This window comes from Lepus europaeus, chromosome 12 (genome assembly GCF_033115175.1).
Source record: "Lepus europaeus isolate LE1 chromosome 12, mLepTim1.pri, whole genome shotgun sequence".
In the NCBI taxonomy this organism is placed as follows: domain Eukaryota; kingdom Metazoa; phylum Chordata; class Mammalia; order Lagomorpha; family Leporidae; genus Lepus; species Lepus europaeus.
This window is the reverse complement of record NC_084838.1, coordinates 84,930,664-84,952,342: the sequence shown is the minus strand read 5'-3', so window position 1 is coordinate 84,952,342 and position 21,679 is coordinate 84,930,664. Positions and strand designations below refer to the sequence as shown.

General features: G+C 40.9%; 1 protein-coding gene across 1 annotated transcript in view; it reads left to right on the top strand.

Annotated features, from left to right (window-relative positions):
- The window catches only part of LOC133771981 (guanine nucleotide-binding protein G(q) subunit alpha), a 312,920-nt gene that overhangs the window by 204,801 nt on the left and 86,440 nt on the right, over nucleotides 1–21,679 (top strand). The window contains exon 3 of the mRNA XM_062208448.1: nucleotides 18,989–19,143. Within this exon, the coding sequence (XP_062064432.1) occupies nucleotides 18,989–19,143 (155 nt within the window). The remainder of the gene's footprint in view (nucleotides 1–18,988; nucleotides 19,144–21,679) is intronic.

Sequence of the window (21,679 nt, the reverse complement as noted above, 5' to 3'; positions counted from 1 at the left end):
TTTAACCTCATTACCAATTATGCAGAAGTTTCTAATTGAAATTTTGCTAGTAAATTTCCATCCTCACTTCATGTCAGCTGTTCTTTCAAACTAATTGAAAGGTGTTGCATTATTCATACTTAACAAATGGGTTAAAACCTCTCCTGAAATTTTTTCTTTGAGAGATTATCTTCCAAGTTTTTATAGTTTACACATAGTTCCCTCCCCAACCAGTATTACACCTTACAATAGTTTTGACAGCAAAATCATATCACAATGGAAACATTTCCAAATACCCATTTTCAGAATGCTCTTTCCACAGCATAGCAATTGCTTTCTCACTCATTGTTAAAACACTCTTTGGCTTTGAACAAATACATGAAATATGTTTATTTTTATAAAAGTCTTTCCCAGATAGGTTGTTCCTTGAGCCCCTTGTCATGACAGAAAAAAAGGTCAGCATATTTGGAACATTTTTAAAAAGAAAAATATGCACCCATATTTTAAGTTACTGAATTCTTCTAAGTGGTTTGCATCTCATAACTAAGAAACCTCTTGTGACTCAAAATGTTACCATGATTATTCTCCTCATTTTATGTCAAGATTCTAGTATTTTTGAAAACAGAGTTTCTGAATTACCTAATGAGGATACGGAGGAGTAAGGACTCCCCAGAAACTTCTGCCTTACCCTAAGGACTCCTGGACACTACATGAGGCCACCAGACAGATGTGGGTGCTGTTTGTTATCCCATGCCTTAAATAAAGCAGAATGTAGCAGCCTTCCCATCTTAAGACTGAACACGTAGGCTTTCTTTTTCTTTTTTTTTTTCAATACCTGAACCAATATTTTAATTCTTACATATCTTTTTAATTAATTTATTTTTTAAGGAATACAAATTTCATACATACAACTTTAGGAATATATTTATTCTTCCCACCATACCTGCCCTCCCACCCCTCGTCCTCCTCCCTCTCCCCTTCCCAGCCCATTTTCCATTAATATTCATTTTCATTAACTTTGTACACAGAAGACCAACTCTACTAAATAAAGATTTCAACAACTTGCACGTGTACGCGTGCACACACACACACAGACTGTTGGAAAATAAGTATCACAGTTAACTCATAATACAAGTCATTGAGGACAGAGGTCCTGCACAGGGAGTCAATGCACAGTGACTCCTGTTGTTAATTTAACAATTAACACTCTTATGTATGACATCAGTGACTACCCGAGGCTCTGGACATGTAGGTTTTCATAGTTTTTCTTCCTGCATTCTATGGGTGGTTATGTGCGTCCTGCTTCAAAGACCAGAGACCAGTCCATTTTTTAGATCAGTAGGGACTGTTAAATATACTTGGCCAATTCCCAGACCAGTTAAATCCCAATCTCCAAGGATAGGACCTAGATGTAATTTATTTTTTTTAAGCATACCTTGTGTTGCTAATGTTCAACCAGGTTTGAGAAGCACTGATCGGTGCTTACTGAATTTCACTGTGCACACATCATCTAAGGTCTTTGTTGACTTGGAGAGTCCCATTCGGTGGCTCTCAGGTGAGGCCCAAGTGTCTGTATTTCTTGTAACCCGGCAGGCAATGCGGAGGCTGCTGGTAGGTAGACTTCCTCATTTTGAGTACAGGGGCTGAGTGAGCCCTCCCCACTCTCCTGTTTTATTCTCTTGGGCTCCTGGTAGGCCAAGGAGTTGCAGCTGTATTGATAGGGGTTGTAACCTCTATTTGTTACTGTTGCATGTCACAGGGAATTTCATTGTGAACAAAAAACATTTTTCATCTGTGTTCTTGGCCTTTATTCTTTATTTGAGCAAAGCAGGGAATGTGGCATGGTTTGGGCTGTCATGAAGGTGCACCAATGCTGTTGTAGAGAAGCCTGAAATTATACAATGGCTTCTTCAAAAAATATTAAATGATAAGGATGGGAAACAGAGGAATCAAAAAGATATATTAATTGATAACATTGGTAGAAATTTCTATTTTCTGTTTATTTCTGGTTTTGTAACCAGTTGTGGATTTTGAGATAAGACTGACTTTTTAATAAAATGAACTTATTAATTGTTTTTAGGCTGGGTAGGTTTTCAGCCCTTCATTGATGATAGGATACTAGTGTCGACTCTCTCTCTTTTTTTTTTTTTTTTAATTATAGCTGCTGCCCCAAGTTTCTTGAGTGATCCCAGCAGCCCTGGTCCTGCCATAAGTTATCCTGGCTTCATTGTGATCCAGCACTTAAAGGTTGACATGAGGCAGGACCAGTAAGGCCTGGGACCTTTGTCTCTTCTGTGTGGCTAATGTCCTTGCCACACCACTGGGTGAATATTTAAATTTCACCCCAGCTTGTGTTTGAATCTGTAATCACGAGGGGAAGCCATCTGAGTCAGTTATCCAGTTTCAGAAGTCAACCCTTAACTCACGAAAGTTGAAAGACTAGTCCCAGATCATAATGGAAGCCAAGCCACACCTCCTAACTTCCTGGGTAGGGCTGCTTCCCGTGTTCAGCACTGGTCATTATATCATCTCTTCAGTCTTACTAGATTGCATTTCTGGTCAAATATTACCAAAGGGAAGACAACTCAGTTCCACTGTGCAAATACTTATTGATTCAGAACCAACATGGAGCTAGAACATTGAAATGTTAGACAGTCCCTGACCTAATGTAACTTGCAGTATTGTTAGAAATTCTGTGCATATAAACATTAAGCAATTCAATGCCATGCCAGGCAATAGATAGCTCAGTGCCCAGGAAGCGTGGCATGAAGACTGTCAGTCACACAGAAGATAAAAGCAACTGGGAAGGGTATAAATGGGAGCATAGGTAAGATTCCAGCTGGACCAGCTTTGTGGCGCAGCAGGTTAAGCTGCAGCCTTCAGTGCCAGCCTGGAAATGGGCACCCACTCAGGTCCTGGCTGCTCTACTTCCAGTCCAGCTCACTGCTAATGCTCCCAGGAAAGCAGCAGAAGATGGCCCCAATGTGTGTGCTACTGTCACTCACGTGGGATTCCCTAATAGAGTTCTGGTCTCCTGGCTGCAGTTGGCCCACCCATAGCCATTGTGGCCATTTGGAGAGTGAACCAGTAGATGGAAGGTCTCACTTTCTCTCTTTCTCTCCATTTCTCGCTCTGCCTTTCAAGTAGATAAATAAAACTTAAAAAAAAATTCCAGCTAAGGCGGCCTACTACATACTACTTTTCACCAGATCTCTTGGTTAGCTTTTAATTAGGAGTTGTTGCTATTTGTGAGGCTATAAATGTAGACTCCTATGCTATATTTGCCAGTAATACAATCAAATTGTTTCTGCTTGAAATTATGAATTTATTTCTTGAAGTTTTCCCTGAATAGCAAAACAGTTTTAAATTTCTGTGTAATTCATCCATCTTAAATCTGATATTAATGAATGGCAAGTAAAATTTAAAAAGCATTTTATAGAATTACAGTTAACCTAGATAAATGATTCAGAAATTTCTGTGCTGTGCATAGACACACACCAGCATACCAAAGTGTCTTCTTTGCCTCTTGGTTTTGCTTTCTTTCCCTTTGGTTTTCTGCCTTAGGTTAAGAGATAAATTTCTTCCTTTAACTCATATTTTCCTAGCAAGAGATTAATTTAATAGCAAATGTTGATATTCTAGAAAGGTTGATGTTTCCTACCACAAAGTAAAATGGAATTTCGAATATTTTAAATGTGTGTGGCTGGAGGAGTGAAGGAGTGGTCATCTTGTGCTTACTGTTTGACGCACTCCTTCCTCATCTGCAGGCACAGGAGGGGTTAGTGAAAGGTTATCTTCCTCTGAGAGGCAGTTTCCATATACTTCCTTTGGAGTGAAGATCAAAATGTTGCCAGGAATGGACTGTAGCTCAGGTGACACAGTAAAAAGGAAGTAGGGGCTAAGTTTAGAAATTACGTGAAAGATGGGGCTGGCGCTGTAGTGTAGTGGGTAAAGCCACTGCCTGAAATGCCAGCATCCCATATGGGTGCCGATTTGAGTCCTGGCTACTCCACTTCGGATCCCGCTCTCTGCTATGGCCTTGAAAAGCAGTGAGAGATGGCCCAAGCCTTTGGGCCCCTGCATCTACATGGGAGACCTAAAGAAGCTCCTGGCTGCTGTCTGTGGAACAGCATAGCTCCAGCTGTTGTGGCCAACTGGGAATGAACCAGCAGATGAAATTCCTGTCTGTCTGTCTGTCTCTCTCTCTCTGCCTCTGCCTCTTCCTCTGCCTCTCTGTAACTCTGCCTTTCAAATAAATAAATAAGGTTTTTTTTTTGTTGTTGTTGTTTTTTGTTTTTTGACAGGCAGAGTTAGACAGTGAGAGAGAGAGAGAGAGACAGAGAGAAAGGTCTTTCTTCCATTGGTTCACACCCCCAAGTGACTACCAAGGCCGGTGCACTGCTCTGATCCGAAGCCAGGAGCCAGGTGCTTCTTTCTGGTCTCCCAAGCACTTGGACCATCCTCCACTGCCGTCCCGGGCCACAGCAGAGAGCTGGACTGGAAGAGGTGCAACCGGGACAGAACCGGCGTCCCAACCAGGACTAGAACCCGGGGTGCCAGTGCCACAGGCGGAGGATTAGCCTCGTGAGCCATGACGCTGGCCAATAAGTCTTATTATTTTTTTTTTGAAAAGAAATTATATAAAAGGTTTTCAAAAATAGATATAATTGGGGTTGGCGCTGTGGCCCAGTAGGTTAATCCTCCACCCTCCAGTGCTGGCATCCCATATGGGCACCGGTTCTAGTCCTGGCTACTGCTCTTCCAATCCAGCTCTCTGCCATGGCTTGGGAAAGCAATAGAAGATGACCAAGTGCTTGACCCCCTACACCCACATGGGAGACCCAAAATAAACTCCTGGTTCCTGGCTTCGGATGGGCTCAGCTCCTGCCATTGGGGCCATTTGGGAAGTGAACCAGGGATGGACGACCTTACTCTCTGTCTCTCCCTCTCACTGTCTGTAACTCTGCCTCTCAAATCAATAAATAAAATCTTAAAAAAAATAGATATATTGCTAAGAACACATAAAAGAGGCAGTATGCATTTTTGTGTTTTCAATAAAGCAGTGCAAGCCACTTTGAGTTATGTAAAGGCGATTTTGGCATGGTTTTATTTCAGGACCAGTTCTATATCCCCAGTCACTTCAGCTTTCTATGGGAATCTCATGAGGGCTCAAGGGGAAGAGTATACATGGATATAAAATATCTCGTAGAGTCTTCATGTGCATCTCTTGGGTGTTTTAGACCCAAATTTTGATAAGGTTGTGGTCTTAGTGTTGTTTTGAAAACTCACATTGAGATAAATGTAACTTAAGGAGATTTGGGCTTTTCTGTAATTAAAATTTTTTTGGACATTTAAAGTGGTTTAAAAACAGTTGCAACTATAAAATAATCATCAGCAGTCACTGTTATTGCATATAAACTATAATTCAGTAATTTAAAACAGCATTCCCTTAAGATATAAAATTTATAATGCTACAGCACGTTGATAGAAATTATTTTACAGTTTTGGGAACAGATCTCCAAAACATGACAATTTCAAGAGTTGGTTTGCTGAAACAAGAAAGGGATAAGGTTGAGGAGGGGAGGGGATATTTCACCGTCAGTCCTGTTGAGTCACACGTGGAGTACTGTTCCCATTTACTGACCCCTCATTTGTGCTTCTTAACTGTGCTGTTTTGCGCATTTAATTTCATCTTCACAAATTCTGCGAAGCAGTTACCATTATTGCACATTAGCAGAAAACAAACTGAGGCTTACATGGGACCCCGAACAAGTGACAGAATACTTTGACTCCAGAGTCACAGGCCTCTACCTAGAACCACTTGATACCTAACACATGTCTCAGAAGCATTGGTTAGACTGTTGTATATTGGAACTCATAATACAAACATCTAAGGAATAAGTAAGGGGAAAACATTGGATGATCCCATTTGATGATCTTTACTGGTTTCTGGACTAGGAACAGAAAGTGCCCCCTGGTGGGAGTGAGAAACCACGATTCCCAGTTCTCCTGGAGGATGCACAGCATCCTTACCACACAAGGTACACAACGACACCAGCCCTGCAGCGATTCTGGAGTGTGTACAGGTTCAACCCCAATTATTTTGGGGTCAAGTAGGTATAACGAGGCTGGCTATGTTCTGTTCTTGAATACAGCATCGTTTCTATATCCTGAGCACAGAATGTTTCATATTCATATAGAATTATACACTCTTCCAGTATTCTTGACAATACTAGGGGGCAACCAATAGCCCACTTAGCTATAGTCTTTTGCCTTCTTGGAATATGGTTGCGGTTGCTCTGTCTTCCCGTTTATCAGAAGTAGGACATCTGTTTTTGTGGGCTCTGCTTTTGTTGCTGTTTTCAGTAAGCACTCAGTTTTAGATGTTGACCCCTAAACTTGTGTACACTGTTGCCTCACTTCTAAGCCTCTGATTGAGCTAGCCCAGCTCCTCTCCATACATGCAGGTTGATCAGAAGTCCCACTTTGCCTGAGACACCTGCACCTTACACCTATTGTCCCAGCATCTCACCAGTTTAACATTTGCCCTGGTTTTTATTTTTATTTTTTAATGAAGCATTCTCATTAAACTAAGCCAGGATGGATTTGATAGATTTCACTTTGGATTTCCAGATTCTACCTGTGTAATTGAACAGATTTCTCAGTGTTGGTTAAATCTGAAATACATCCCAGCTCTGTACCAAAGCTCTCCTGGATGCAGCATAACTGCGTGTTTTTCAGTGAGAACGTGTGGTCAGTCCTGCTGGTGTAGACTAAGCAGGAGCAAGAATATCTGCTGTCATCCAACCCCTTCCTTTCCTTTACCGTCGACTTGCAGTATCAGCTAGTCATGCTGTGGTCTGATCTGTAGGCCATGGAGTCCACTAAAACACCAGACCACTAGTGAGTGGGGCAAGGGGGAAGTTAAAGGTAGTATGTGTGGAAAATGAAGGCTGCGCACGTCACTGTGGCAGTCTTAAAGCTTTTGCGTCATGGTATTACCATTATTGTTTATTATAAATCTATTCCTGCTTGTTTTACCATTTGACAATGCTTTCATTCTGACTCAAATCCTTTTGGCCAGAAGAAGCTTTAAAAACCTGAAAATGAGTATTGAACCAAAAAATTAAAGACTGAATTTTTGTAAAGAAAGTCAATGCTAATGTATAAGTTTTACAAAAAATTGCCAATATTTAGCATCAACCATTGGTAGCAGTAGTGATCTCATCAACCATACAAAATCCCAAAGACCTAGCTCTGCAAAAGATTCAGCATCCACTTGAGTAGTTGGCTATAGCTTTTAGATGATCGTGCCCAGAGATGACAGTTCAGCAGGTGCAGTCGCATCAGTGCATCTTTCTCTCATTCTTTGAGGCATGGCTTTACATTTAGATCAAGTATCTCTCCTTCCTACCTAATTTAGCTCATGTTTTATTCCTGTGTATTTTCCTGTGTATGTGCAAAAAAGGACTCCTTTAGTAGAAGAACTTTACAAGCTATTGGTTGTTTGATTTTTTTTTTTTTTTGGCCCCCATTATTTCCTGGATTCAAGGTGAAACTTTTGGAAGTTTATGCTGATGAAATGAAATATCTCTAACATGGATTTGAGTGTTATCGCAAATGCTTTTGCTTCTTTAAAATTTTAAAAGACAATTTTGAGAATGTTGTTGTGATGATAATATAATAAAGTTCCTTATGAATCATAGATCCATGATCAAATACTTGTTTGTCTTAGAGTAATAAGTCTGTGGATCGGAAAGGCACTTAAAATTAGTTAAGGCTCACACGTAAGTCACAGTCATATCCCAACAAGCTGCAGTAATCTACCAGTCGTAAATTTTATCTCCTAAAAGTTTTTGAGAAAGAACAGTGCTTTGAACTGATGCAAGAAAACAGTTTGTATAAAAATATTTTCACTTGGAAAATGTAACTGAGTAAGAATACTGTACATTTGGCATGATTCATTATGAGCTTGTCAAGTACCTTAGCCTCCAAGGAAAGAATATTTCTGGACTTAAAATATTAAGGTTAAATAGAAGAGCTGGTTTGAAAATGTTAATGCTTTCAAACTACTAACCTGAAACGGTTAATCCTTTTCTTTTTCTTTTTTTTTTTTTTTTCAGAATATTGCAGGTAATTTTATGAAGTAGTTAAAAATATATTATGGCCACATCAAAAAAGCATATAGTCTTGTGAAAAATGTCAGAATGATATTATAAACAGATATGGCCACGCAAGTAGCAAGGCAAATATTTCTGAGAAGTTAGATTTTTTAAAAAATAATTTTATATATTTTTTACAGATTATTTATTTATTTGAAAGGCAAAGCTGCAGAGAGAGAGATATTTTCTGTCTGTTGGTTCACTCACCAAATAGTTACAACTGTCCGGCCTGCACCAGGGCAAAGTCAAGGGCCAGGGGGCTTAATCTGGGTCTCCCACTAAGTAGCAGGGGCCCAAGCACTTGAGCCATTTTCCATTGCTTTCCCAGGCATGTTATCAGGGAGCTGGATCAGAAGTGGAGCAATCAGGATTTGAAACAGCACTCACATGTGGGGATGCCAGCATTGCAAGCCTTGCTGTGCCACAACACGGGCCCAAAAATAATTTTGTGTTTGAAAATAGTATTTTAAAAACATACATATTTCCTTGTAAATACTAATGTAATAGAACTAATTTGTTGGTCAATAGATAAATATTTCTATTAACTAATTTAGTAGCCTTTTCATACTCAAAAGTGTCATGGTGGGTTAGAGTCCTGGCTGCTCTGCTTCTACTCCGGCTTCCTGCTAATGCACCTGGGAAAGAAGCGAAAGATGGTCCAAGAGCTTTGGATCCCTGCCACCCACATGGGAGACCCGAATGGAGTTCCAGGCTTCTGGTTTCAACCTGGCCCTGTGCTGGTAATTGTAGCCATTTGGAGAGTGAACCAGAAGACCTCTCTCTGTTTCACTCTGTCTCTCCGTGTCTTTGTGTGACTCTACCTTTCAAATAAACAAAATATATCTTTAAAAAAGGAAGTGTCGTGGTATAGACTATAAACTATATCACCATACTCAGTAAAAAAAAAAAAATTAACAGTTTCTCAACACTGGTCCAAGAAAACTTTTTATGATTGATTCTTATTTGCAGTCTTCCTGGAATTTGAGTCAGTACTCAAAGTAACATTATTGGATAACTCACCAGTCACAAAAATAAATAAATAAATAAAACATCAAAAAAAAGGGGGGGGGGGCCCTGTGGGATGTTGGTTCTTATTTACCTTACTTTATTCCTACTCAGATTCTAGATGTTTCGTTAACAAAGAGATAGCATTGCTGTGGTTTCTTTTTATGTTTTTGTTAATGGAGCAGGACCTTGCTGCCTGAGTTAAAGGGAGATATAGATAAGTTGTTCCAAATGCCCCTTTTTCTTCCCCAAGCTTCTGGGAAAGTGAGCCTTTCACTTTCAGTTCTTGTCAAACATGATTTCTCCAATGTCTGAGGCTGCAGTGAGCAGGTTTCACATAAGAAGCTCCAGAAAGATTATATTCCCTGTGCAAGGTTCTGGAATTTTGGGGCGCATCTGGGCCTCCCTCGTTAGGGAGCTTATTACTCTCATGTTTCAGCTTCGTCTGAATATCTGGTGAGCCAAACAGGAGGCTCTTCTTGTTGTCAAACAAAATAAAATTTCGCACCAGCAACAGTGTGCTCCTCTGGTTAATAAGATTGTAGGGCACAGAAGTTACCAAGCCCTAATATCAGGAGATGAACCACATACATACAGTGTGTGGTCTCAGCGGTGAAGATGCTGGGGAGCCTTGAAGCAGGCATTTGCCTGTCATGCCAGAGTAGGGAGATAATGAGTTGTTTTGTTGTGTAAAATCAGCCTGTGGTTGTTGATAGGGGGCTCATTCTCTAGCCAGTAGTGTTTTTGTGGTGTTACCCATTAAACACCAGTACCAGCAACAAATCTGAAGGCACAAAAGGACTCCATGACCAGACAACTGCAGTAAATCCAAAAATATCTCCATCGTAAGCCCATGGATTCCCTTATCAAAGCTTCTGAGTCCTACAGTACAGATACCTGTTTAACTGTCCTGTCTGTAATCGTCATTCGTCATCATTTGTCTTACTTTGACTTCAAAATCCACTGGTCAAGTAAGCAGCTGTTAAAATCCCAAGTTACTAATGGTTTTCAAATATTATTTGAAAGCAACTAGATATACCCTAATTATTTTGAATTTTGATGATATTGCATATCTTTAATAAAAGAATCTCCCTTTCCCTTTTTTTCTTTATTACTATAGCTTTGTATAAATTCTGTGGAAATAAACTGGTTTGTGATAGTGCTCTCTCATGTTCTTCACAGGCACACACACACACACAATTCTATTACCCTCATAATTATGATAGTAACAAATAACGCTTCAAAGACTGCAAACTTTTCCTTCACCTCAACATTTGAGACTTGAGGGCAAGGTGCTCTCTCATGGAACCATGTAATCACATCCGTCCACACAGTCTTTGGAATTGCTCTGTGTAGTTTGTACGATTCTGTGTCAAGCATCTGACCTACAGTGGCATTGATGCTTGTAATAATGACATGACAGACACATGAAAAAGGGAAATGATAAGCAAAGGACTAAACTGAAGAATGTTTACATGGAAAATTACAGTGGCAGGGCAAAGAAAGATAAAGTCCTTTAGGGAGAGAACGATTTTACATGTTAAAGAAAGGATACTTCCTCCACCTAAGAAAGAATTTGCTCTGTGCTGTAGACAACTAGAGCCTGAGGGAAACAAAGAGAGAAACTTATTTGAGCACGTGGTTTCTGGGAAAGGCGGCATGCTTCAGTCACTGAATGCCTTGGCGAATACCATAATGGAGATTAAAAATGAATGATAAATTTAATGATAAAGAAACATTTAACAATGGACTAATGTAATAAATTAACTTGTAGAATCTTAATGAAAGTAGAATAATATGTGGCAGTTTAATAAACTTATTTAATAGGTTTTTATTTAGAACATTTTATTTCATGCAAATTTTTTACTTTGTCAGTGCATTGCCTAATACATGGGAGGAAAATATTTATTTGGATAGTTAATTATTAATGATTTTGAGAAACCATGAAGTTTCATGGTAATTATAAAACTTATACTAGGGCATTTTGCTTACATCTCTCAATTTTCCCAGTAGCCCCACAATGAATTGTTATCCTAATTTTATAGATGAGGAAGCTGAGGTTCAGGATGGTTGAGGGACCTCCCCAAAGACAAGGGGGCCAGTCCATGACAGCCTTATGGTCGAAGCCTGGTTTGGTCTCAGGTTACTGTTCCAGTTCTTCCTTTTTGATACTGTGGTTCCCTGAATTACAAAATGAGAGATTCAGTAGTCTCCACTGAATCCCAGGTTTAAGGAGGGGCATGGGAGCTTCGCAAGGAATGTCGCCGGGTCCCTACCACTGAAGGATTCCACACACCCGGTCTCTCTCAGGCCTGAAGGGCTTCAGAAGGCTGTGTCACGTAGGAATTTGTAATTTTGCTGAAGCAGGAGTTGAATCATAAATGTGGAGTGGCTGTTTGTGGAAATGAGTCACTGACAGCAGCTCCCTGTGACATTGCTGTTCTCTGTCATTTATGCAGGATGGCTTCAGCAACTGCTGCTCTGTGTATAATGGCCCTGAAAGAAGGGTGGCTGTGCAGTTTGCGGGGAGAGCAGCAAAGGGGAAGCCATTTGATAAATGACAATTTTATGCTGAGAGGTGATGGCCTGTCTGAGGCCTCAGAGATCCGATCTCCAGGAAGGGCCTCCAGGATGGTCTTTCCCATTGGAGCAAATGAAGACTTGGGTGACTTGCCCAAGGTCACAGACGCTAATATGTAGATGAATAGACTGTGCATTTCCAATGCTATTTACCTTTGCTTTTTCAGCAGCTAGTAGGTCTCATCTCAGGGTCTACCATTGTACTCTGTATTTCCTTTCAGCAGCAAGGGAAAAAAAAAAAGTAGAGGTTTTTCTCCCACAATTTATCTAGTAATTTCTTACTTTTCTCTTTAGAGTCAAATACGAAAATGGAAATAAGCCCCAGGAGAAAAAGTAGTAAGCCGTGCTCCTGAGCTCAGAATTAAAAGGGCCTGTGAGGTGGTTCACACTTCCTCTGCTTCATAAGCCCTCTGTTTGTGTTGGGCATCCCTTCAAACAAAGCAGCCTAATGAACTGAAGATGTGGTCTGAGAGCTTCAGCAAATGTGGAAGTTACCAGTGGGTTTTCTGCTTCTGGACTGTAGCAACCAGAATAGGTGTGACATTCCAGTCTGAAGCCACCTCCAGCTGTTAATGAGTTTCTGAACATCCGTCCAAAGTGACTGAGGTCTTTTTTATTTCCTCTGAAGCCTTAGCCTTCTGTGGGCAGGATAAGGCTCCCTGTGGCAGGACCTCTATTCCTCCTTTCCTTTGCAGAGCAATCATGGAAATACCAACACAGCTAAGACTGACCTGAATTTTGTGACCACTGAATCCTGAAAACAAGACATTACCACATTGGTACATCTTGTGGGTTTCCATGTGGTCTTTCCCTAGAATTCTGCCAGAGTTCTTGAGTGTAGCTTAGTTCTCACAGTATTCTCTCTAAAACTTGCTAAGAGTTCTGAAAGCTAGCATTCATCATTAAATAGTTCCACCTAGTATATTCAACTGTAGCTTACAGCAACATAAAATTATACTTTACATTTTGTTTCTAAAACTTGTTTTACTTTTCAATGTACAAAGGTTAATAGATTGTAATTAACTTATTATTTATATTGTTGAGGGTGCTTTTTTCCTTTTCATCACAGTTCTTTTTGTTAATGGTTGTTTAACTTAGCATATTATAATTTTTACTGATTTCACATTTGTCTTTTGGACAAATAGACAAAAAGGTCTAATTTACCTTCTTCTACTCTAATATACTTCAAAAATAATCTTTTCACATATAGAACATTTTACCCCCAAAATTGAAAGAATTTTGCTTACATTAGGGACATTTATGTTGACCTTTTAAAAATTCTGTATTTTGCAAAATGTCATTATACTTTTAAATAATTTGGAAAACCTTAGATAAAAGTTCTCACATAAATGCACATTATAGTTGAATATATTTGAATCTTATTTTCCAAAGCAGCAAGGATGGAATTAAATGATGAAGCTTAAGAGTCAGTAAAGGCCGGCGCCATGGCTCAACAGATAATCCTTCGCCTAGCGGCACTGGCACACCGGGTTCTAGTCCCGGTCGGGGCGCCGGATTCTGTCCCGGTTGCCCCTCTTCCAGGCCAGCTCTCTGCTATGGCCCGGGAAGGCAGTGGAGGATGGCCCAAGTGCTTGGGCCCTGTACCCCATAGGAGACCAGGATAAGCACCTGGCTCCTGCCTTCGGATCAGCGCAGCGCGCCGACTGTGGCGGCCATTGGAGGGTGAACCAAGGGCAAAAGGAAGACCTTTCTCTCTATCTCTCTCTCTCTCTCACACTGTCCACTCTGCCTGTCCAAAAAAAAAAAAAAAAAAAAAAAAAAAGAGTCAGTAAGAGTGACAGAAATTCTGACCTGGATGAAAGCACCATTGTGGCCAGTGCCATGGCTAACTTGGTTAATCCTCCGCCTGCGGCGCCGGCATCCCATATGGGCACCGGGTTCTAGTCCCGGTTGCTCCTCTTCAAGTCCAGCTCTCTGCTGTGGTCCGGGAAGGCAGTGGAGGATGGTCCAAGTGTTTGGGCCCCTGCACCCGCATGGGAGACCAGGAAGAAGCACCTGGCTCCTGGCTTCGGATTAGCATAGCGCCAGCTGTAGCGGCCATTTGGGGAGTGAACCAACAGAAGGAAGACCTCTCTCTCTCTCTCTCTCTCTCTGTGTGTGTGTGTGTCTATAACTCTACCTGTCAAACAAAAAAATTAAAAAAATTAAAAATAAAAATAAAGAAAGAACGCACCATGGTGACTATGTTTTTGAGGATAATATCCTTTCTCAGATGATGAAAGTTAACTCTGACTTACGTGTTCATAGCTGAGGCAGATATGTAGTTGTCACTGTGGAGTTAATTTGAATTAGGAGTCAACATGAAACTTCCTAATGAGACCAATTTTTTCACCATTAAGAGAAAATGCTTTGTTGAATTTGTCCATTGAGCTTCTATTCACAGGCCTGCTACCTCCTGGAAGCCTCTGCATCTTTATGCTCACTTAGCAGCAGAATCCTGTCTTCTGACTTACTCAGTCCATACCTAGTTGAACTTGCTGATGTATCTACCCAACTTTGTTTTGCCCTGTCTTCTCAGCTGTTGTTTCAAATGGTAGGGTCTTGTTTTAACTGAATGACCTGTGTGCTCATAGAGGCACAGTGTCATGACTCCTCAGTGCTCTGTGCATTGTCAGTATAGTTATGACATATTAACAGTTTTGTGGTTTATGGCTAGAGGAGACCTAAAGTGATTTGGTCCTGTTGCCTTATCTTTTGGACAGTGTAAGTGAAGCTATAAAGAGATAAAGTAGTTTCTCCAAAGGGTTATAGCTAATGGTATGGGTAAAGCGAGAACTGAAAGTCAGATGTCTTGATTTCCAACCTACTTCAATTTCCACTCTTCCTCTTTTTGTTGCATCCTCAATCAACAAATACTTACTGAGCATCTACCAAGTGTGGAGTACTCTATTAGACCCTGATAATGCAATGTTGAATATGTCTGTCACACCAATACACATGAACTAACTAGTTAACCACTGTTAAGAATTACCTAGTTCTATGAGAGTATATAGATTTCTGGAGATTTCTTTTGAGAAGCTGACTGACCTATAGAACTTTGTTTTGTATGGGTTGGACTGGGCCAAAATTAGGAGCCAGGAGCTCAATATAGGTTTCCCATGTCAGTGGTAGGGACCCAACTGCTTGAACCATCACTATTGTCTCCCAAGGTTTGCACTAGCAGGAAGTTGAAGTCAACAGCCAGAGGTAGACATCAAATCTGATACAGGATATGGGTTTCCCAACTGGCATCTCAACTCCTACGCCAGGTGCCTGCACCTATACTTTTTAAATGTACTTGAATTGGACAACTATTTTTTTGTACAAGGGTACAGTTTTAGAATCCATGCACATGAGAGGTCTTCCAAAATTCTTGAAAATACATATCATGAAAAATGTGTGCATGGATGTCAGGTTTTGTTGCACCAAAATTAAATTATTTTTCCTCAATTTTCATTTATTTCAAAGGTAGATGTACAAACACAGAGCTCCCCTATCCAGTAGTTCCACTCCCTAAACTGTCTGCAACAGTAGGAACTGTGCCTTACTGATGTCAGGAGCCGGGAACTCAATCCAGATCTCCTAAGTAGTTGGCAGAGACCCAGTCACTTGAGCCATCACCCACTACCGCCCAGGGTGTACACCAGCAGGAAGTTGGAATCAAGAGTAGAGCTGGAATTTGAATCCAGATACCCACAAACAGAATATGGGTGTCCCAACCCGAATTCTAAGTGCTATGCCAAGCACCTGCCCCTAAACTTTTAATTCTATTTTGCCACGAAGTTTTTTATGTATCCGCATTTACTCACTGTTGCGGGCCCAAAAACAAATTAGAACAGGCCAGCCACAGCTCCTTCCATCAATGTATGGTTTAGAAGAGGGAAAAATAAAGATGTAACTGTTAATATAAAGAAAAATGTGGAAGTTCCACAGTTCAAAGGACACAACAATCATGTTTTTTGGGGTGAGAAGAATCATGAAGAATTTCCTGTAAGAGATGACATTTTACAGAGCATCTGAACAGAAGCTTCTTAGAGAAGGTACAGCAAGGAAGGCGAAGGCACTCCAGGTTTAAGAACAGGCAAGCAGAGACAGACCAAAATAGGAAATTGCAGGAGTTTTCAACCAATAGAAAGTAGTTTCATTTCAGAGAAGCAAGCTCTGAGAGCCGTCTTTATTTAAATGCCTTGGATTCAACTGGAATCAGGCATGGAAACACAAATACTCTCTCTTGTTGCTGGTCCTGGGGCACATAATCCTTGGCATTGTTTGATTACTATCCGTAGGAGCTGTTATGTACGTGCACACACATAAATGTACACACACAGTATTCTTTTAATTGCTGTATTGCCTGGCATCTCATTGGGCTCCAATAAACCTTTCATCAAAGTAGTGAAAAGTATCTGGTATGCAGAAACTGTTTTCTCTGGCAGAAGGCAACTGCTCTAGAAACAGAAACTGAACTCCTTCCAAATGACATGGCTGGCCTAGAGTAGTGAGTCTCAGATTCATTTTAGAAATATTGCCTGTGCTGGCCTCTGTCATCATGTCGCTTTATTCAGTTCCAGAGAGGACTCCCAGCCGTTTCTTACTATGCACAGTAGAATAGTTTATCTAAATACTACTGTAATGAAATGCTGGAAGATTATTTGTTTGTTAACATGTTAACTAGCACCCACATAACGTGTTCCAGGTTCTGTTAGGAACACAGTGTTACAGTCAAGCTTAGAGGAACAACTAGAAAAGAATCTTCTAGAACAAATGCTGCAAAGAAATGGCCCCTAATCCAATTTAGCCACAGTTCATTTTTTTTTTTACTAGCATTTCAAAGATTTAAAATTAGGTATTTCAAAGGAAACTCTAAATTGTTTTACCTCCTTTCAAGAAACTGGAAAATATGGCCACACTGGCCTACGTTCCCAGAGGCAAGTTATTTGGAGCCGCCACGCAGCTGCTGTCTTTAATTAGGGCTTGCATTTCTTGGTGTGTCAAAGTCCCCATCACTTGCTGTTGCCTACATCTAGCTTGTTTTATTTTTTTGAGTCCATCTCTATGACCATCACTAACGGCCCTCGTTGAGGAGTAACTGTTGCCTCTGTGGGTCTCTCTTCTATTTAGTCTCCAGGAGCAAGTCTGTAGCCATTCTGGCAATTAGTTATAATCATAATGACTTGTATCTGTGTAGTACTTCACAGTTTGCATGGCCGGCAAACGTTTACAAGCATCAGTCATCTGCAGGACCTCATTGCTGAATCTCAGCATGTCTGAGGTGCAGCCTATGGATCTGCCGTTCTCACTGATTCTTAGGGTCACCCTCCTGCTGGCTTGCAGAGGACTTCTTGAGAATGACTGACAAGTAGTATTGCAACTGAGATGCTTAACACCACATGAAGCTGCCAGGGAGGGCAACCATCTGTCCCCAGCAGGAAGAACGTTTGGAAGGACTAAGCAGCTTATCCAGGGTCATAAGGAGCAGCAGAGTCAGATTCAAAACCATGACCTGAGACTTAAATCCAACAGGAATCCCCTTGTGTATGTCTCAGCTTCTGCCCCCGCAAGATTCACAGAATCCTCAAGACAGCTCTGTAACAGAGTTATAGCCATGAGAAATCTAGCTTAGGATTGTATCAAGGGCAATTGCTGTCTTGTCTCAGAACACAAAGAGTTAGAACTCGTTCCTATTCAGTGGGCAAGGGCAGAAAGGGAAGGATTGCAACTTGGTGTAGAACTTCAGTGGGGAGGGTGGACAGAATAGAGAAGCCCCTTTGCTGAAAATGTCAGATTCAGCAGGCAGAGCAGATAGGTCCAGCACAGTCCTTGGGATCCAGGAGTTAATAACAGGTGCTACCAAGCCATGCAGAGCCCAGCATTGAGGATTCAATGGGGGAGCCAATGATAGTGTTGGAAGGGTGAACCTCAAAGGAAAATACAATTGAGGTAGGTATACCTGGAAGTGGGAGTCAGGAACAGGATTCCAGGCTGTTGTTAGATTTGGGGACAACAAGGGAGATGGCCTGGACAGGGACCAAGTACAGAAAGCAGTTTCACAGATCCGTTTTCCAAGATTGGGTACAGAATGGAGCCAGGGCTTCTCAGTTATAAAATCCGCCACGGTCAGAGCAGAACTCACAAGGGATCAGATATCTTCAGTCCCAGTGTGATTTTGAACTTCTTCAAACCATAACTTAAAATTAGCTGATTGATTTGTGGCCCTTCCTACTTGTGGGAAGAAAGCATAAAGTTTGGAAAGAACCACAGGACCTAATGTGGATTAAATTTATTAAAATTCTGTCTGTCTAATCTCTATGAAATGAGTAATTTGACCATGATGTGATCATGCTAGCCATTCACTAACCTAGTTTAGATGTTTATATTACTGTACAAATTCAGAACTATTTAAATAATTACCAGCCACCTGCCTCCAATTTCCAAGGTAATTAGTTATTATGTTTATATTTATTTGCATATTTATATGTATGTATAATTCTCATGTATATTACATTCCCTGAAAACTAATTTGATTGGAATTGTTAGGGTCTTAATTTCAAGGCTGACCATAAAACATGCTTATTTCAATCTTGTGGAGAAAAAAAATCTTAAGTCTTTTTATCTCTTTCTTGCTATATATAGTATAATGAAAATAAAGTTCTTTTTCATTGTTAAAAAGTCAGAATCCTCAATCTGATCATGTAAGTAAAGCAGATATAAATATTTTGGAAGTTGGGATGTATGGGGGTAGATGCAGAGTTGTTACTTTTGTTGAAATTAAATCGTTAATATTAATTAACTGTTCTTAGTGGTCTTAACACCCTGTCCTAAAGGAAACCATTCCTGGTTAGTTGAGGAATCTTGCTGAGTTTCTGCTATGTCACATTCATAGGCTGGGTATATTATGTGTTTGATTGTAATAAACTTATGCATAATCTTTTTCCATTTGGTAATATGAATTGTCTTAGAATTGTGATAATTGCCTGAAAGCAGTAATATATGCAGCATTCCATTCCCGCTGTTCTCAAGGAGAGTCCAACTCCAAATTCTCCCAGTTTCCACAAGTCAACTTTAAGTAGCCAGAAGCTTTCCTTTAGCTTGGGAAGACTTGGAGTGGGCTCTCTCTAAAAAAAAAAAATAAACATATGAAGCAGCAGGCTATGATGGAAGATGCTCCCTGAACTAATACACAATGTAATGTGCAAGCCAAAATTTGGGAAATGATGGCAATGGTGTTAAACTCCGCTGTATTTGCTGTGTTCTTTTCCAAACAGGCTCATGCACAGTTAGTTCGGGAAGTTGATGTGGAGAAGGTGTCTGCTTTTGAGAATCCATACGTAGATGCAATAAAGAGTTTATGGAATGATCCTGGAATCCAGGAATGCTACGATAGACGACGAGAGTATCAGTTATCTGACTCCACCAAATAGTGAGTATCCAGGAAGCCCAAGGGATCCTTCTCTTTGCTTTCTTGTGAAGATGCTCAGCAATCATAGCTTGAGTGTTCTGTGCTATGTAAATAGTATTCCAACCTAGGAAGTATAGATACTAAATGCATGCCACGCTCGTAAATCTGGACTACATTATGAGAGACTGGTATCATGAGTCAGGTAGAGTATTTCTGTAACTGTTTGCTGTTGGAAAACCAAATTGCAGACTTTAGAAGTTTGATTTCAGCAACCTTTTTCATCCCCCAAATTGCAAACCAGCTATTTTCAATGGTATATGCCATTGTGACTTGAAATCTTATAACAGTAACTTCCAAGACAAATTCTGGTCTTACTCCTGTGCTGGAAAATACCTACACAATTAGAAACTACAAACAAAAATAGGTTTACTTCTAGCTTCCTAACACATACTTTCTGGAATCCAGTTTTTGGAACAGAACCTTGACTGCTTTGTGAGAGCCACTATTATTGTAATGGATAGATTTTCCTCTGCATGAAAATAGCGTGTGAGTTTAATTTTGCATGCATTCCAGAATCATCTTGTGAGCTGTCACTCAAACTCATGTATCCTGGGAAAGATTTGCATCCTAGAGAAATCTGTTAATTCTCTAGATTAAATCTTGCCTAACAGAAAGTTAAGATTTGGCAGTCACTGGCTTAATGTAATCAATGTGGTCAGCAATCTAGATAATCAGGCGCCTGAAAAATGGGGTGTTTTTTGGGCAGTGGTTAGCCAGATTGCTGTCTACATTAATTACATTAATCCACCATTCACCTCTTATTTTGGAATGGGTGGAAAATATTCAGCAGCCTTAGGCTGCTGATAAAATGACTCAGTGGATGAGCACAGGGCCTTGGGGAAAGTAAGAAGCCCCATCAGGCTGATTGGCATCACTCAATACTGCATCGAAGATACAAGGATGATGCTTTCACTCCAGTTCCAGGCATTTATATGAGAGAAGTTACGATTCAGATCAGCCACAGAAATGTCCCCTGGTTAGAGTATTTCTTGTATTCTTATGGTGATTTTGAGTTATGTAATTCTGGAACATGACATAGGATGTCTCGCAAACACCATGTCTGTCACATGTCAGCTAACGTTGGCCCTTCGTGTGCTTCTGCAGTGTGTGCTTTTAACCATTCCCTCTCTTCTGCTCCACTGTTGCCTGCTGTTACCCACTTCTACCTGTTCTCCCTCCCTGCCTCCCTCCTCGCCTTGCTTCTTTCCTCGTGCTAAGCTCCCACTATATAAGTTTCTCAGAGTACAGAGTTGAGAACGATGTATTCAGCTCTTGTCTGATCCAACTTCTGCCCCCTCCACCTTTGACCAGCTGTCTTCTACTTCCTGCCCCCTCTGTCCTTCTGTTTCTTTTGCCGTTTCGGATGTCATTCGTCTCCCCACGTTGCTGTTGTGTCACACCCAGCCCTCCCTGTTCTGCGCACAGTGTCTCCTCCTAGCTGCCTGCTCACGGCTTCCACCCGCATCTTTGATTCCTCTCCTCTTCCTGCTTTGCTGACCTGTACTAACTAAAGCTCCTGTATGAAGTTATACTTACTAAAGGTCCTCTGCTTTTCTGCATGTTCCTTTTCACTTTGTTTTAAACCCTATTTCTTCCCCTTCCAGCTCCTCCTCTTGTTTTACCTGGCACTTGTAACTGTTTTCCCTATAGAGAGGCCATGCACCTGGGAACCAGAGCTCCAGTATCTAGTAACTAATGTGCTTCACAGGCTAAGGGCTCCCCGTCAGGAAGCTGCTTTGCCTCCTGCTCCTGAGATAGACCCCCACCCCCCCAAGAGTCATCTTTGTACCCAGGGATTCCTGTAGCAGCTTCTGTGGGTGCAGTCTTGGGACAAGGCTCCATCACATCTCTGAGGACACTTCCCTGAGCAGATTTGTGGATTTCTAGAGCTCACGTAATCATGAGTTAGTGTGATATGCTGCCGTATCTCCTTGGCTTAGGGCGAAGAGCTCTACTAAATAGTTTCTCCGGGCCCCTGTCAGTTCTGTGATCATGAGAAAGCTGCTAGAATGGAATTTTGTCGACTCAAGCCAGGCCTACCACAGAAAACACTCTCACTCTTTGGGCACCATCCCTTATGACAGAGACAGACTGAGATGTGGGAGCGGCTCACTGGCACAGGCTCATCTAAACTCCTTCAAGGGATTGTTCTCTAAGTCGTTCTACTTTGTCCTAATGCGTACAGGGAGAAATCCATTTTCTAAATTATATATATATATATATATATATATATATACATATATATATATTTGGGTCTATGTATATACATGTACATCTATTTTTTTTTAAGATTTATTGATTTATTTCAAAAGCAGAGAGAGACAGAATATGTTAGATGTCTTCCATCCACCAGTTATCTCAGATGACTGAAACAGTCAGGACTGAGCCAGGCCAAAACCAGGAGCCTAGAACTCCATACTGGTCTCCCACATGGATGGCAGGGGAACCAAGAACTTGGGCCACCATCTGCAGCCTTCCCAGGCACATTAGCAGGAAG